Source organism: Ruditapes philippinarum, unplaced genomic scaffold (genome assembly GCF_026571515.1).
Source record: "Ruditapes philippinarum isolate M1 unplaced genomic scaffold, ASM2657151v2 ctg2186_1_1_1_1, whole genome shotgun sequence".
In the NCBI taxonomy this organism is placed as follows: Eukaryota; Metazoa; Mollusca; class Bivalvia; order Venerida; family Veneridae; genus Ruditapes; species Ruditapes philippinarum.
In genome coordinates, this window is record NW_026863515.1 from 23,351 (window position 1) to 42,265 (window position 18,915).

At 33.6% G+C, this 18,915-nt stretch overlaps 1 protein-coding gene across 2 annotated transcripts; it reads left to right on the plus strand.

Moving 5' to 3' along the window:
• The first annotated feature begins 1,262 nt into the window (after nucleotides 1-1,262).
• LOC132722270 (homeobox protein PKNOX1-like) lies at nucleotides 1,263-18,915 on the plus strand. 2 transcript variants are annotated; one of them, XM_060706741.1, is made up of 10 exons: nucleotides 1,263-1,407; nucleotides 6,126-6,311; nucleotides 6,830-6,937; nucleotides 8,008-8,179; nucleotides 9,546-9,908; nucleotides 10,633-10,738; nucleotides 14,282-14,418; nucleotides 15,212-15,288; nucleotides 15,775-16,028; nucleotides 16,801-18,915. In XM_060706741.1, exons 2-10 carry the CDS (start codon nucleotides 6,202-6,204, stop codon nucleotides 16,995-16,997), a joined length of 1,524 nt encoding a protein of 507 aa, XP_060562724.1. In that variant the 5' UTR covers nucleotides 1,263-1,407; nucleotides 6,126-6,201; the 3' UTR covers nucleotides 16,998-18,915. The 2 variants fall into 2 exon arrangements, with proteins under 2 accessions (XP_060562724.1, XP_060562725.1); XM_060706742.1 differs by lacking the exon at nucleotides 1,263-1,407 and adding an exon at nucleotides 1,522-1,672.

Here is an 18,915-nt window from a genome sequence, read left to right on the forward strand (position 1 = left end):
TTCCTAGCTTTTTTAAATAACAAAAAAACGTAGCTCTTCTAGCCTGTTCAACAATTAAGTTTTTTCTTGGCTTCCTCAAATTTGCCATTGAAATTAAATAGTACACTTAAGTATGTGAAACTTTCTACAGTTTCCAGCTGTTTACCATTCGGAGATTTTTCGCGTTTTACTCGCTCGCAGCCGGAAATTTAGAGGACAATGGAGTTTACGCTGTTCAAAGTTCCCAAGTCGCACATCATTCATAGTTTTCCTTGCGCACCCTTCGCCCCCTCCATACAACCGAATAATCTACAACCGAATAATCTACATCCGCCCTTGCTTTCGTAAAACCCATAGAAACGCGGCAAAATTGAAATATTGCAGGTCCAGTACTAAACTGCTACCCTCTACGCCCCAGCACGAGCACAAATCGGAGCATACTTGCGGTTTGTGTTACTACTGAGAGCCTGGAGGCGTTTAAATCTTCCATCCAGCTCGTTCCAGTCGTACGTCATATGTATTAATGGACACGGTGAAGTTATGTCGGAGCGCGCCACTCTAAACCGATGTAAAGTCTCCATCCCCTCTACGTCGATGTCTACCTGGTGGATGATGTGGAGTAACTTCAACGGGTTGGAGGTTAATTAAATATATTGGACCTTGAATGTGACAGTTTTTACGCATACTCAACACATTTTACATTACTTTTTGCGTATTTATTTTGTGTGCATGCATGCATATAACCGTACTGCTCCACCCCTGCGCGTTTTCACAAATACCCGTTCCCTGGGTCCGTTTTGCGAAAGCGCTCTGCATAGCACCGCCCCTGCATGCATATCTTGTTTTGTTATTTTCATATATTTCATCAAAACATAATATACTTGTAACGAATGATGAAGAATTTTATACATGTGGTTTAGATTTGCACAAAATCATCAACATTTTCAATTACAGTAGATTTATATGACAATTAAACATTTGCCGCCATTTTATGCTGTATACCAATAAGTCAATGTCATATCATATGTCACTTGCACTTAAGGGCGGGGGTTCTAATCAATAATGAGACTTTGAAGCAATTTGACATATGGACCCATTGTTACCGGCGCGTTGATTGCTAGGTCACATGGTTGAAAAATCAACAAATGGGAGGTTCCTAAGGGTTGACGCGATCTGACAGGTGTCTTTTAAAAATCATCCGTTTGATTTTTCCTATTTTTAATACTTTTTAAATAAAAATTTTAATGTAAAATGACAACTAAGTACATCTGAAACAATTAAATTTGATAATTTGAAGTGAATTTAGATCCAATTTTTGATAGTTTCCCCAATGTGTACGTATGACGTAAGAAACCACGTGGTATGTGGGCAGTATCGATGATCTGACGCTCGCCATTTTGACGAAGAGTGACAATGTCGCTGAAATAGGTAAGCTACCAATTACAGCCTTGGCTTTTTCAGATCGCGATGATTTCATTAACAGAGTAGTTACTCTGCTGAAATGATTTACGAACATTTAATAGAAGAGACTCTACGGCTGAGTCAGCTTTAGATTGAATTGTTCTTGAACCGTGTTGTTAATATGCACATTGACCTACTTTTTAACGCGGCTGTGTAATTTAACTTACGCATACACCTTAGTAGAAAAAAGTAGGTCAGGTGACGTGAAAATGAAAGTGAAAGTAGCATTCAAGTACGACTGTTTAACAGTATTTTGTGTTGAAAATTTATTACCTTTTGAAAATAATATACAGTGCAGTACATGACATTTTAATGACATTCGTCTCGACCAAATTCTAGGTTACAGTGCAGTATACTGTAGCGTTCCATTTTTAATTACTTATGGATTTATGCAGACAATAATTAAATTTGTTAGACTTGTTTTTCAAATTTATATAGGACCACCCAACAATTTGAACAAAGATGTCTTTTGATTGCCCTGCTAAATACATCTTCCGAGTCCCCTCCCTTATTTGATTCAGAAATTTCCCCTTAGGTTTACTTGTAACTAACTTAGAGTGGTGTAAAAACATAACTTGGCACATATCAGAGGAGGTGCTGTGATTTATTTCTTTACTGGAATCCTATATATTTACCAGACAATCAGTTTACCGGAAAAAAGCAGAATAGTGCTTTATTTTTTGTTCCGATTAAAAAAATCATACAGTCTGATTTGTACACACACTTTCTATTTCAAAGTAAATAACAACAAAACCACTCTCTGGTAAATATTGTTGATTCAGTTCTTTATCTACTAACATGCCCTTTTGTTTACTAGTTATTTCATGACCTGGTCATGTGGGGGAATAATCTGTTCTGCACAAGCCCAAATATGGAGGCCCTTAATGGGGTATTATGGGGTATTTTAGATAGGTTTTACTTTTAATTCTTCTCAACGTTACCTCAGGAGACAATCGTTACATATTTTAATGATAAAAAGTAATTTGAAATTTAGTCCAAACAGTGTCTCCTTGTTGTCTTTTACAAAGAAATGCAAATTAAATCAAAGCACAGAAGGCGCTGAATTTGTTTGGGTCTCAGAATGTAAGAAAGGTGCAGGTTGTGAGATTATATGTATAGTGCCACCAATGCTTTCCAGCGTTTTAATTGTAGTAAATTGGCTATAAGACTAATTGCAACACTGATATTCAATCCAATGTTTATTTGACTTTAACAATTTGAAAAAAAATGAGTTACCTTTACTGGGATTTGAACTCCAGACCTCTCGCTTCCTAAGCGAGCCCGAAAACCCTTCAGCCACGGTGAATTTATATGTGAATGGGCTGAAGAAAACCATATTATTCTTAATTAGGGCTTGTAACGACTTTAACTGTTGTTTAACACAGATGTAAATAATCCTGGAGCTTACTATAAGCATTTATATTTATAAAGAATCAAAGGGCTGCAAGTTCTGTGGTATCTTCTGATCTTTGCAATCTAAATCGTACTGTATATCTGTATGCATTTTCCTGTATAGGTTTATTTTTATGTATTATAATTCATTTTGCAAGGCACCAGAGTTTGATACATACGGAATTCTGCATAACTAGAGTTGCATCAAAAAATCATTTATGTTCATTTTTTACGACAGCCACACTTTATCCTTGCATATCATGGCTACTTCCTTAACAAAAACACTTAAAAAAGAATTTAACAAAAAAAAAAAAGGTTCCTCGACTGGGATTCGAACTCGAGACCTCTCACTCACTAAGCGAGCGCGTTACCACTGTACCACGGAGAAGTTGTACACAGAAAGGCTGAATAATATCAAGTCATTCTAAATTTAGAACTTCCATTGCATTTCGGGTTTGTAATCCTTATTAATATTTCGAGGTATTTTGTTCAGGGTAAACCTGTTGTTTATAATTGAAGTAAATATTTTAGCGAAAATCCTCTCGCCCAAACAGTCCGACATGTAGAATCTATATATTCCACTACTCGGTTTGTGTAGTATTCGGTAATAAATAGTATTTTCATTGATAAAATCATATTCATCCGCGTAATTTGTGATTGTGCATTTATTGCCATTTCTTTAAGCCAACGCTATTGTTTAACTTTAAATGCGTTGTAATTTGTTGGATACTTGAAACAAAATAAAATATTTCTTTCTTTTAAATCGCTAGTTTTAAGCTGTTTTGAGAACTACTTGTTGTTAGGTTTGTCGTAAACTTCTGTGTCAGAGATTGAATGTCCCCTTTGTATTTAGTTATTTTCGATCAGAAAATACAATAAAACAATATTAGAAATCTTCGACCATTCGGGAATTACTTTGCTTGAAAATTGATGCGCCTGTCTTTGACCATCTTTACGCAGTGATCTCCCCTGAATTTTTCGGCTTTAGTGTACATACAAAAGGGAAGTAACCGCTTCAAAAAAGTGGACTACTTTCGGCATTTGCAATTAACAACATTAGACTCTGAAATTTCGCTACCATTATTTGTTTGGTCTGACGACCCAAACAAATAAAAACATATAAGGGAATTTATGGGTTACGCCCATGGGAGGTAACTCTACATGAAATGTAAATAAAATAGATGTTATGGCTTTTGCAACATGCTACATGATGACCAAAAGACAAAGAACAGAATTCCATTTGAATATCAAAATGTTTCATATGTTTAAGGATCATGAAGAATCAATACGCTAATTGAGTTAATTGTGTTAATTTCAATTACATCCTATATATTGGCCTCTTCGTAACAGGCATGACTGCTAGCTGTGTCTATTTCTAGTGACATCCTGGGTTTTTCAAATATCTTAACCTTGCCATTCAATATGATGTAGTTTCCTTCCCAATTATTTAAAGATTAATTTCAATTCACAGCTGCAAAAAAATTTGAAACACAATGTCCGGTAAATTGAGTTGTGATCTACATGATTTTTTTCCCTCTTCAGTGATTTTTCTCAATTAATTGAGAAGATGCCTTAGCCTCTTGATTTTGGGAAAAATTATCGCTAAAATTACTGAACTGGGAAGTAAAAAAGCTGGTTTAAGTTCAGATTTTTTGGAAAACTGCATGATTTTAAAGAAAATTTCAATTGGGACGAGGCCTTTTTTCGGAGTCTGGTATATAAATAGGAAAATCACTGCTCTTATAATGCCCAACTTTAAAAACACATTTCTACTGTCAAATGTTTAATTTCATGGTTTACGTGTATTAAGAACCCAATATTATTTGGGTATTGCATTCTTTTTTATTGTTTTAAATAAAAGCTACAGATAAAAAACATCATATTTTGTCCGGTAATATGTAGGATCCCAGTACTGCATTTATTTCATTTGACTCAATTACCAGTAGATTAAAAATATAAAGTGTTGTAGTACAGACAATTAAATTTATATAATAAGTTAGTATAAGTACTTGCCCTTTTAATACCATAAATTTTGTTTCAATGTATTATACATGTAATTTACAAAAGTTTATTTTCACACAGTATAAACTCAGAATACTCATTTTTATCTGAGGCAACAAAATAACAAAATTGGTAAAGGGTCAAGGGGGAAATATCTAAATCTAATTTATCTATAAGCTGAAATTAACAGCATTTCAACTGAGACCAATGACTTGCATGTCCATGCCATAGGTTAACCGCAATAGTATTAACTTAAATTTTATTATTAAGTAGAAGTAGTACCTATTTTCTGTTTCATTAAACTTGTATTACCTGTGGGTATTGTTATTGCCGTAATATGATTTCGTGCTCAATGTTATTCTTGTATCATAGTTTGGGAACATTTCTGTTGAAAATGTGACAGAGTTAAATCGTATACATATACATGCACAGTGCGTTAACTGGAGTGCAGGTATTAGTTACCCGCACTCTAGAGCATGCCCATTGATTGGTTCATTTTGTCCGGGGTTTACATACTGTGACGTCAGAGAAACGGATAGCGATGGAAATATCATATTCAGATGCTCGTTCATTGGTTACTTTTTGTGGGGTTTCATATTGTGGTATCAGTGAACGTGTTTTTATGTTTGACAATGATACAAAAGAGAAAGAACATCAAAACACTCGACAATCTGATTTATAAATACACGGGGGCTCATTACGTCCCCTCGTACAAGTCAGATGCTCTTTCTATTACATATTGTATTTTTTATGCAATATAACTCGACACTTACAACTGTATCTCTTTTTATGATGTTGTACAAAATACACAATTTAATGCTGCATTGCTTCTATGAAGTTCTTTTGCAATATTTGATTCAATTAAATGCAATATAGTGCAAAATATTTCCTAGAGATCAATTGATATACATGTAGTGCTGTTGTATCAGTAGATACAATACAGTCTAACATATTCATATAATATACATGTAGCAAATTTGCATGAATGTTTTATTTGATGAAATACAAATCTGTTAGAAATTATTACTAAGGCAGGCCTTTTTTCCTTCTATAGCACTAATAGTGGCTGTGAGGCCATTTGACAGAAGATGCCATTCTTTAAAATCATGCAGTTTTTACCTTAATTCAACTTGGATTGATATTTTTCTTCCCCTTTTGTATAAATACTGTTGTTTTTTGTTTTTATATAATTAAAGAGAAGGGCCCCTTCAGCCTGTGAATAAAGCCCTTTTAGGAGTATATTTTCTATTAATCATAATAAAACTTAAGAATCGTTTTCATTTGAATTTCAGGGGAAAAAGAGAAAATTGTACTGTTATGATTGGAATGGATACAAGAGTGTGCAGTCAGAACTAGAGAATGTAAACAATGTCTGTTGTGACTCACGTAATTCCTCAGTCATTTTCTGATGGCCAGATCATCAATATAGTCACTCCCACTGTCGGTATTGGACAACAAGATGGGGCTTCACCAAACAGGTAAAAAATCAGGCATGGTGTTTAATGTTTCTTACTTGTTCAGATAATCCCAAACTTCTGAATTCCGGAAACTTCCAAAGTCCGAATTTTTAGGCTAGTCCCACATGTGTTCGGTTTTCAGAAGTTACTCTGTAATACACAATGTATTTAGGGTATAACTATGAAGTGGCAAGACTCAACATACAAATATGTATTTTAAGGAATGTTTAAATATTTAAATCCCAGGTTAAATTTAGAATGTTTTATGCAAAATATGATTAAGGACAGAATTTACAATTTTCATTATCAAAATTCTTCTCTTTTATTAATTAATTCAGTTAGAGAAACATTTGCATACTGAGTTTAATTTTTGTTAATAGAAGAGTAAAGAACCATTTTTTTTTAGAAATATCATCTTTTTATCTTTTTCTTTGAAAAATATCACTATTTTTGGGGAATGGTTAACTGCCTGTATTTAGCAGAATCACAGGAATTATTGTATTGATATAACATTGTAATATTTTGATGTAATTTTTTAGTGTGTCAGCCCATCTTGTTGGGGGAACATTTACAGCAACACCAATACAGAATGTACAAGCATTACCTGCAGAACCAAACCTTGAAAAAGACAAACAAGCAATATATACGTAAGTTATGCACCTTTTTTCCTCAGTATATTCACCTTTCTATTAAAGTTCATTCTTCAAAACTATCAAAGGTATTCTTTCCAAGTTTTGAACAGTTGTGTATCAAAATTGGAATGAACACTGTTATTCATATTTGCACAGTAATGCCTCTTTTTCGATCTTGGTTGTTTTTTTTTGTTTCTTTGTTTTTGTTTCGTTAGGTTTTATGTCTCACCAACTCAGTGCATGTCATATGGCGACTGGTAGAGACTTGATTATGATAGTCACAATATGACCTTGACGGTCAGTGTTAGGATGACTTAAAACTTGACATAAAAATGAGCCGCGTCATGACAAAACCAACATAATGGGTTTGCGACCAGCATGGATCCAGTTTCGTTAGGTTTTACGTCACACCAACTCAGTGCAGGTCATATGGGGACTGGTAGAGGAAGACTTTAGGTGTTGTGCAGTCTGATCAGAATCCATGCTGTGCGCTATCAGTTTATCTACTTGTTATAGACTTTGTAAGTGAACAGCATGGATCCTGATCAGACTGTGCAAACGCACTATGTTGGTTTTGTCATGATATGGGCTCTAATAAAGTCTTCCAATCTCATGAAAACAAAGATGTTTTTATTCAAAACAGTGTTCAAAGTGGCCAGTTAAATGTTATAAAGTATATTTTCCATGTGATGAGTAAAGTAAATTTATATTTTAGTCGTTGTTTGTTAAATATAATATTTGAAGATCGAAATCCATTTGGTATTGAGCTTTGTTTTCGAAACTACATAGAATAATGATCCCTTGATTGTCTGAATTGCAGCTTAGACAGTAGTTAACACATCTGCCTCTGAAGGTAGGCATCATGGGTTCAAGCCCAGCTGGGGTCTTGACCTTGATTCCTAATGATGAGTCAGTAAATGAGTAATTTGTTTGATTCGAAAGTGATTCAAATAAGCGCCCAGCTGTCATCACAATTTTGCTTAAAAAGAATATATTTAAATAAACATTTGAAAGCATACAATTTTTTAAGCTAATATTATCTGAATACTGGAATGATATATTTTCTCCATTTTTCATGTTTCCAGACATCCCTTGTTTCCATTGATGGCTCTTATGTTTGAGAGATGTGAGCAAGCGTCGTCTGCTACAGATTTCCCCTCACCAGAGGGCGTTCTTGCAGACATGCAAGCATTTGTACTTCATCAGGAAAAAGAGAAGAAAAGTCTTCTCTCAGGGGATGATGATTTAGATAATCTGGTTTGTATATTTAAAACATTCTTTGTTTGTTTGTATTATATGTATAGTATTGTATACAAATCAAACTTGTAGTCAAGATTTATGTACTCATTTTAGGCTCGATAGAGCATAATTTTTTCACGACAGATTTTCATTGTTCCAGAGCTGTAAACTATTTCTTGTCTGAGTCTATAGAATCTTTTTAGAACCTTAAAAAAACTTTACAAATGATTTTACTATTTAAAGGCTGTGCCTGCTCTTCTGATTGTACTCAAAATTTGAAAGCTACATTATAGACGAAACTTCGTTTTATATTTCTTTTTTATGCCCCCAGGCATATAGTAATTGAATTATTTGTATGTCCATCTGTCTGTCCTTAAACTGGCAAGTTTGATTTATTTTAAGTTCTACCTTTACCAAATGCATAATAGTTTATACACTTATATAACTGTGCCATTCATTTTCCCCAGTTATTTTCCTGGTTAAGAATCTAGGCCGGGGGCATTTGTGTTTACCAAACAATTCTTATTTACTCTTTAGATTTTCATTTTTATGCCCCCACAATATGGGAGCATATAGCGTTGCACTTGTCCGTCCGTCCGTCTGTCCATCCGAGCAAACATTTGATATTTATGAGCTTCATTCCGTAGTTAAATAAAGAACAAAAACTCATAAAATTCAAATTAAGAGCTATTTTTTTTTGTTTTTATTAGCTAATTTTGCTTTTGGATGTTGGTCCAGGTGGTGTTTATGAGCTGATTTGCCTCATAAACATCAAAAGTTGGTATGTCCGTCCCGAAATCTTTTGAACGCAACTCCTCTTAACCGGATGGCAGATTTTGCTTAAACTTAAAGGGATGAACAACCTTAATGTGTAGATGGTAGTAAAGGAAGGAATTTTCGCTGCGACCAAATTTAACAGAATTATGGCCTTTTGTTGATTTTTTCCACTATATACTATGTAGAAATTTTGTGAACGCAACTCCTCTTAAACCGGATGGCAGATTTTGTTTAAACTTCCAGGGATTAACAACCTTAATGTGTAGATGGTAGTAAAGGAAGGAATTTTTGCTGCGACCAAATTTAACAGAATTATGGCCCTTTGTTGATTTTTAGTTTTCAACTTGTGGCACATGTAGTCCAAAAAATATTTGACCTAGAGTCATAAGATTGACAGAACAGTGGTGTGTGAGGGCATCCGTGTCTTATGGACACATTTCTAGTTTTTATTTGAATAAGTACTTTGTCCTTTTTGTTCAAATATTTCTTTTTTAATTGAAAGATCAAAGAATCTAGGTCATTGAAAATATTTTAATTATGAGTAAAATTCCTCTTATAAATGTGTGTTACTTCCACAATGTAAAATCTTTTCTATCTGTTTGTACAGATGATAAAAGCAATACAGGTGTTAAGAATTCATCTATTGGAATTGGAAAAAGTGAATGATTTATGCAAAGACTTCTGCCAAAGATACACTAACTGTTTAAAAGGCAAACTTCAAAGTGAAAACTTGTTACGAACAGAATCGGACTATGACCAGTCTATGTTTGACGAACCGCCCAAAGAAGAAATGTCACAACCAGTCCAAGCGATAGTGTCGTCTGCTCCAGGGGGTGGGGTTATACTGCAGCAGCCATTTCAGTCTCAGGTTACGGCCATGCCTACATTGGGTCCTGGGCAGATCATGTCTGGTGGCACCATCTATCAAATGGTGCAAACACCACAGGGACTTGTTGCACAACCTGTTCAGGTAAGCACCGTTATTTAAATTGCAAAGCAAATTCCATCCACAAACAGACAGATTACCCTTTTTTATTAGGTTAAACCTTACTGTAACCTCTCATTGTGCTGTATGACTATTATTCATTTAATAAATAAGGACATTTAGAATTCAGCAGATGCATGATGAATGGCTCTAAAATGTTTTTTGATCCCTGCCTTTGGGAACTTTAACAATTTTTGGTTTCAGTTTGGATGCAACATTTATCTTTAAAACTACTAATCATATAAAGTTGAAACTTTTTTCATGTTCTTCAAATCATGATTGAAGGTCCTTTTCCAGGACACATCTCTTGCATGGATTTTGTTTTTAATATGGCTATTTATAAACATTAAAAAATTCTTTGATCAATATCCAAGCTTCCTCTTTGTAAATTCCTATGTTTTCTATGCCATTGTTTTACTGTCAATCAGTCTTGGGCTGCTGTCAATACTTTTTCTAGTAGCATGTATGAATCGATATAGATATATTAGTTTTTCTTGTATTTTAGTAAAATAATGCATAGTTTATTGTTCAAATGCTTTGTAATAAACCTCTCAGGCCTACCGACCTTCCTGATTATATTACTGCGCATTTTGAACAGGAACTGTTTATTATTCTACAGTAATGCACTTTAAGAATTTATATCCATTTACTAAATTAACAATGAAAATATCAGAATAAACATGAATTTTTTAAAACTTTATTATTATAGATACAGTCACCCTCTATTGGAACACCACTGATACATGGGAGTACACCATTGTCTCAGATAGGGGTGTCAGCTCCAGCTGCAGTTTCTACATCCCCATCCTCATCAGGTAAATAAAATTATAACTTTTATAATACAGGTAAAAATAATGATACCTTTATAATACAGGCAAAAATAATGATAATCTTTATAAAACAGGTAAAAATAATGATAACCTTTATAATACAGGTAAAAATAATGATAACCTTTATAATACAGGTAAAAATATTGATACATTTAACCCATTACTTCATGAGCATTTTGTGAAAAATGGCTGTTTTCATTGAAAAGTCTCCCGTTACAAGTTCAAATTGCTATAATACTATAAAAACTGCTTCAACACTAATCAAACTTGGCACAAATGTTGACTGGACCATTGTCCTTGCAACAACATGCTCAGGCTTAAATTTTCTGTTACCATGGCAACGAGGGGACATCTCAAAATTGCCAAAAATCACTATTTTGCGTTGATTTTTTCCATCAAAATTGATTTCAAAGTGCTGCAACTTCTCAATGGATTGAGATAGAGTCAAATGCTTTTCAGCGTTGGTTACACGTTACCTTATGATCAATCTGGGGTCATTTACAGCCTCTCACAAGTCCAAAATTTTCATTTCTCAAACAAAAACAAGTGTTTGGGGCCTAAATAAGGCATTTTTTCATCATTTGAGACAACAAAAAAGGGGGGGGGGTGGAAAAGGCGTTAAAAGGCGTGTATATGAAGTAATGGGTTAAATTCAAATATATTTGCCTTCTTTTAACATTTTCCATTATTTCTTCATTTAAAAAAAGGCATTAAATTTATGTTGATAAATGGTTACATCTTTTAGATTAACAGAAATGATTGGTCAATTGTCACAGTCTATCAGTGGTCAACTCAAATGACTCGGTTTACTTCTAAGTAATGCATTGGACTGTTTAACATAGTTGAAATGTGTTGAGCAGATTTTTTTTTAACATTTTGTCCACTACAATTGTATTTTATGTTATATGAACATTATAACAATAAGATCATACAGTCTGTTTGCCCATTATTTTAACCCAAAGTGAGACTACTCATTTTAACATTTTTGCCCAATTTGGAAACAACTACTCCCCATATAGTATACAGAAATCATGATTTTCAAGCTAGAAACAAAATAATGGTATGACAAAATTAATAATGGCATTCCTGAAATGTTGCTCTCCAAAGTTGTCCCCCTTTATATATATAAAATAGCTTTAACTATTGCCGGCTCGCCACGGCGAGCCGGTATTACGTTAGGATTTTACTGAGAAACAACCTAAAACTCCGAATCCATCCAAAAATTTAATCGAAGCTTGGCTTCCAGCTTTCTATAAAAATTTATCTATCAGGGCTAGGATCCAAAATTATTTAGCCAATCAAATTTAATCTTACATAGCGTCAAAAAACCTTCAATTTTCACGCCATATTTAAAAAGCAGCAAGTATTGTTTTGAGCGCAAAGATATTATGATGATTAAAAATGTTTGTTTTCATGAATTATTTTCAATAAATCATATTAACACTGACTTTTGATTTAGCGATTTCACCTGTTCCTCTGTAGTAAGTTTTCGTTTGGTTAATTAACATAAGTGTACACTGGTTCTGTGCATTTTTTCTTTTCCCTTTTTTTCCGGTCATTTTATCCTTTCTGGTATTTAGTGTATATATTTACTGGCCGGGATCCGGGACGCCCGGACTGGCCGGGATCCGGGGTAGTATGAGATATAGAGGAAAAACTATATTTGTGTTGATTATTGTCGTAATGAAAGGCCATTAAAAGTTTTTTTATTGTATGTAATGAACGTTAAATTAATTAAACTTTGGATATAAATATATTTAGAGCTATTTATCAACAAACATAAAAATCACAATACTTATAATTATATGCCTAATTAATTGGAAAAATCAAAGACTACATTCTTGAATTGGTCAAATCCCGGGATCCCTTTATGTTTTAATGCGATCCCAGCTTTCCTGAAAACTATTCTTGAACTGGCCAATTCCTTGGATCTCTTTAGACTTTAATACGATCCCGGCTTTTCTGAAAACTATATTCTTGAACTGGTCAATTCCCGGGATCCCTACATGTTTTAATAGGATCCCGGCTTATCTGGCTGAATTAGTTGACAACTTGTGTTTACTTTAGGACTTGTGTCTGTCACTCATTCCAATACTTAATATCATATTACAACTTAACTTCGTATAAAGAGACATCTTTATGAATTCTTCCTATCTAACATTTATTTGGTCAAGGTCAAGGTCAAAAGGCCATATAGTAAATGTGCATAGACATAGGGACTTCATTCTATCTGTTTACATGCATCTTCATATATACTCATATTCCTCTTTGTTAAACTGAGTGAAACTGGCTTCCATAACTTTATGTCACTTTTATTTTGATGTTCGCTGAAGTCTCTTCAGCTAACAGAACTGTCATTTTTACATTTAAACGCACCCCTGGAAAAAAATTACGAAGCGAGTCGCTACTAGCTTTTTTAAAAGCTAACCTTGTATTGTCATACAGTAGTCTTAATGAACTATGTCAGTTTTTTTTATTAACAGACCTAGAAATCCAATCTGAATGACTTTAAATAATTCTGTTTATGAATAAAAATGCCATTTTTTTCCCCAAGGTTACCATAAAGAAAATTATTGCCACAAGCCTTGTATAATGTAAAAAAGTTTGTTTTCATTAACAGACAAGCATTAAACAATCACATGTATTCCGTAGTCATTATCAATTTTATAAGGTACTTTCCTCTATTAACATCTTTTTTGCCACAAAATTAAAAAATGTTCATTTTGTGTATATTTTATGGCCCGGTTATCTCACACACATCTCACACACAATCGATGGTACTGATGGGTACATGACCATAGCATCATCATTATTTGTATAATATTAACATCTATCTATGTAATTAGCTCAAGAGGGAGAGCATTTGAGCCGTGTCACAACAAAACCAACATTGTGGTTTTGCGACCAGCATGGATCCAGACCAGCCTGTGCATCCGCGCAGTCTGATCAGGATCCATGCTGTTCGCTAGCAGTTTCTTTACTTGTTATAGGGTTTGTTAGCGAACAGCATGGATCCTGATCAGACTGTGCGGATGAGCAGGCTGGTCTGGATCCATGCTGGTCGCAAACCCATTATGTTGGTTTTGTCGTGATGCGGCTCATTTGATCATTTGTAATTCATTGGTTGGAAGTTTGATCCATCGGGTGAGGCAGAAATTCAACTTGACTATTGACCTTGAACAATTAATGCAGGGTTATCAATAGCATGTTGGTAATCAGATCATTGATTAAAATGCTGTTAAAAATCAGTTGTATTTTTATCTTGTGTGATAATATATCCTCCTTGACCCTTGATCATATAGATTGTTTTCTTTAGCGCATCTGTTGCCTCAGATAAAAATGAAAACCCTGTTAATGGTCAATCGACTCACGTCGTGGGTTCAGAAATTTTGTAGAGAAATTGTAAATTGCTGGTTAGTTTTTCTAAAAAGCCGGTATGGCGGACCTACCACCATGAGATATGGCTAAAAATGTGTTAAAATCAGTGTAAAGCTAAGCAAAAAGTATCGAATACACTTGTTATTTCAGTTGTGAATACTTTAACTAATGTGGGCAGTGGTTTTGACTCGGATGATGATGATTCCGGGAAAAAGAAGAATAAAAGAGGTGTTTTACCAAAGAGTGCTACCCAAATCATGAAATCATGGCTCTTTCAACATATTGTGGTAAGTTGTTTTGATGTATAATAATTTTTATGTATGAATGCACACATGCCTTGTGTTGATTTCTGTTATGGTAATCTCTAACAACTTTATAGATAGTTGAGCCTCAGAAACAAATAAATTTTTCACTTAAGAAATGCAAAATATGAGTTTTACAACTTTTAAATAATGGTTTTAGAACAAATTAAATGCTTATTACTTGAAGAAAGAAGTGATGGCTTTGACATTTTTCTTGACAAAGAAAAAGTAGTAAAATGTAACCAAAATAGTATTTTGACTTCAAATGTACTTATTGCAAAAAAGCACTAGAAGGCAATAGAAAGTCCAAGTTTTTGTCCAAAAAGTATTTATTTGGTAACTATAACAAGTCACCAAAATAAAAAGCCTTTGAAAAATAAGAATAAAAGCATTTTTTGGGTATAACAAGCCTTTAAGCATAATGGTCTGGAATATTGTGTCTTTAGTTGTAAGCTAGAAGTATGGAATACGAATCACTTGCTGAGCAGGATTATTATTTTAGATCATTGAACATCTTTCTGTTGAGAATTTTAAATGTATTTAAAAGTAAACAATTATTAAAGTTTTGATAACTTTATCATTATAGATATTTCATGATATTTTCTTCATTTGTTATAAGTTAGATGTACAATATATTACAATTAATGAAGTTTTGACTATTTCAGTTTATGATTAAGTCATGATTGTTTCAAGTTTTGTTGTAATGTCTCATGAAGAGGTAGTTACTGATGATATAGTGATATTTTCTACCCTATCATTATCTTATGATATATTTCAGCATCCATACCCAACAGAAGACGAGAAGAGACAGATTGCATCACAGACCAATCTAACACTTCTACAAGTCAATAACTGGTAAAATTCTCTCTTGTATAAAGTTAATCACTTAGTACATCATTGTCATCATCCATTTTAAAAACATTAAATGTAAATTTGAAAATAAGTTGTCTGTGGTTATTGAATAGTAGGCAGTCATACAAGATTTATCCACTTGATCAAGGTCGGCAAAATCTGCTTTTGACTTAATTGGAAGGTTTTTTTATCTTAAGCATTTCTTAACATGTCTGTATGATATTTATATTGTTATTTCTTGAAAACTTCCACTTATTGTGCAGGCTGCGAAACAAGATAGGCAATTTAGACAAATTGATTTGCTGCCCCTGCCGACCAACTTATTCAACCTTGCTTCATATGGTTATCAAAGGAAAATATCTATGATGAATTGAATCAGTATTAGGAAAATTGAGAGCATTAAAATGTGTTTAATTGACTTGCAATTTGCAGTGTTAGCTACTTTGCAGTACTATGCTCACAATCTTTGTTAACTTATTTCTTGTATAGGTTTATAAATGCCCGTAGAAGGATTTTACAGCCAATGCTAGATGCTGGTAATCCTGAACAAGCCAAGGCAAAAAAGGCCAAACCCCAGGGTAAACCTCCGCAGAGATTCTGGCCATTTGCTGGTAATAACTCCCAGAATGCAACTGCTGCAACTGGACTGACCACAGAAACTGTGACAACTTCTCCTCCATCGGCGACCAGTCTGTCTTCATTATCATCTATAAACCAAACCATTGTTATACCTCCTGGGGCGTGTAAGTATTGTGATAAATATCTTTGTCATAACAGAACTTGTGAAACGCAAAAGAAAAATTCAGATTAAAAACATTTGCGGACTGGAAAGATTATTGAAAAACAAATACAGATCAGAACTGTTTAATTAGAAAAATAAAAAACCCTTGTGATTTTAATGTGTTATTTATTTTTGCAAAAATTTTGGGTTACTATCAGATTTCATTAACATATATTGTTCCTTCTGAGAAGTGCTTGTTTGGAAATCATATCTTTTTAGCTTGGCTGTTCAAAGAATAGGGAAAGCTTAGCCTATTAAACTCTCCTCGAGGTTTACCGTTGTCGTCACACTTCTTGTTTAGTTTTGCTTGCAAGTTTGTATATCCAAAACTTCTTGCGTTGGAACTTGATCTTTGTGATTATCTAACATGATGGGCAGAGGTCCCATAACTCTGAGTACTGAATAGTCAACTGTGCTGTTTATTTATTGACAATAACAAATAAATTGAATGGACAATTTGTCTTGGCAGAGATTTATAACTAACTTAAGAAACCCAGAAACTTCGGATCTTCGTCTATCAAAAATAATGAATTATCTTGCTTCTGCATAATCACTTAATCTGTTTAAAAAAGTATTGACAATGTTTTTTCAAGGCAGGACTTTCAAATGGAAATATAATGATTTGACAAAATTAGTATCAAGAACAGGATTTTCACATTTATATTAACATTTTGCTATGGGAAAAAAAAGAAAAATTTTCATCAAATTATGATAATTTACAATTTTTTTTCCAGTTTTGACAACAGATGGTCAGATAGTGAGTCTGCAAGGAGCGAATATGGCGGCCATGTTAAATCATGTGAAGCAGACGTCACCGTCTCCGCCCCCAGACGACAGTGTTGTAACTAAACAAGTTACGCCAAGTGACACAAACAATAACAGTCATAATACTGACAGTGAATCAAATAATGAAAATGAAGATTTAACTTGATAGTGAATCTGATACAGTATATAATTTATGTCTTTGAATTTTGAAATATTTAAAATAGACAATGCAATAATAGTATCGTAGTTTAAAGGTTGAATGAGAATTAAACATGACATTAGACGTATATGTTATCTCATCTTACCTCATGTTATGGCTTACTGATTTTCATCATCTTTCTTGTTCTACCTAGAATGGTCCCCATGAGTGCCATTATATTTTTCTTGCAAAATGTTATAGTAAAAAATGACTCGCCTCTCACTGATTTATAAACCGTTCAATTTTTAGTATAAAGTAAACATGACTATCATGGTTTAAGCTAATCATGTAGGATAATAACATCTAGGTCAATATATCATGTTTGTAGATGACGCTATATATATGCAAATGATCACATGATTGGATTACTATGGTGTCCGCTGGGATGCTGTATCAGCACACAGTATTATACTAGATAATAAGACAAGCAAAACAAATAATCAAAGTTAATTTAAAAAGAAATTAACTTCAATGTCACTTTTATAGGCCTTCTACATAAAGAAAAATATAAGTAAAATTGGTAAAGTTTTTTTTATTAAGAATCAAGTCTAATGAAGACTTGGGTTTCTGCCGCAAACTATGGGTTGAACCCCTACTAGAATCATTAAAAGTGATTTATAAGTTGAATGAATTTGCTTCTCAATTAAGCTTAAAAGAATTAATTTAAGGATGTAACTTACAGATTAAGTCTTAGAACTTAATTATCACTTTAATCTGTGTAATAGATGTAAAGGAAGGGAAATTTGCCAAAAATGCATAATATATTTGGTATTTACAGTGATTTACAGGTATTTACAACTCTATTGAGAAGAAGCCTTAGCCTCTTGGGAAAACTTACCGCCAAAATTGCTTATTTGGGAAGTAAACCTGCAGGTTTAAGGTCAATTTTTTTTTTGAAAACTGCTATTTTTTTAAAGAAAATTTCAATTGGGAAGAGGCCTTTTTTGAGAGTCTGTTATATAAGCAGGAAAAACACTGGGTATTAAGCTGCTGAATTTCATAAATGGATTTGTCCAGCTTCCATTTGTGTAACTGTCCATTATCAATAAAGATGAAAATGTAAAGTTACTTAGCTGACAGTATAGACGCTGGCAGACTGCACTGATGTACAGGCTGGCCTAGATCTATCCTGGTGGCAAAAGCTTGTCACTTTCAATTCCAGCAAATTAAGTGTTAAAAAATCCTTTGGAATGGCATAGAATTCTTTATTTTAAGAACATTCAAGGAAACAACTTTTAGTATATATAAAAGAAAGTGAACAAGACTATTTCTGCATGACACAAAACCAGAAACAAAAACCAAACTTGTCGTCCTCTTTGGATTGTAATATCCTTTGAGTGGTAAACATTTCATGTTTAAAACCTCAAAGTTAAGGACGCGAAACCAATTGGCTTATGCCGGCTGTATAGAGCCAGGCAAGCGTGCTCCGCTAGACGATAGGATCATACCTATGGCTGATTAAATTAAAGTTATTTATATATATATTTTATCACTGAAACAAGTGATGTTCTATACCTGATCTTAAGGAGGACTAGTCCATTATACCTGATGTATCATTTAGGTAATAAGAAAGAAAGATTCATATTATTTCTTGCATAGCAGACTGGCGTTTCTGTTAGTTTTACCATGCCGGAAATTTCATCTGGCATGGGTAAAACTAACACTGCTATACAATGGCATGACTGGATTGTTGCAATTTTACTGTTATGAATGAAGTTGTAATTTCATACGCTGTTGTAAGAAAATATTTGTGTGTGTAATGACCTAAATTTCTATGGTAAAATAGTTTTTATTAAGGTAAAGAATTCAATGGTCGTTAAAATGGAATATGGTAGAATATGCAAGAAAAATATCTGACCTGCTTACTCTACAGATCAGAATAACA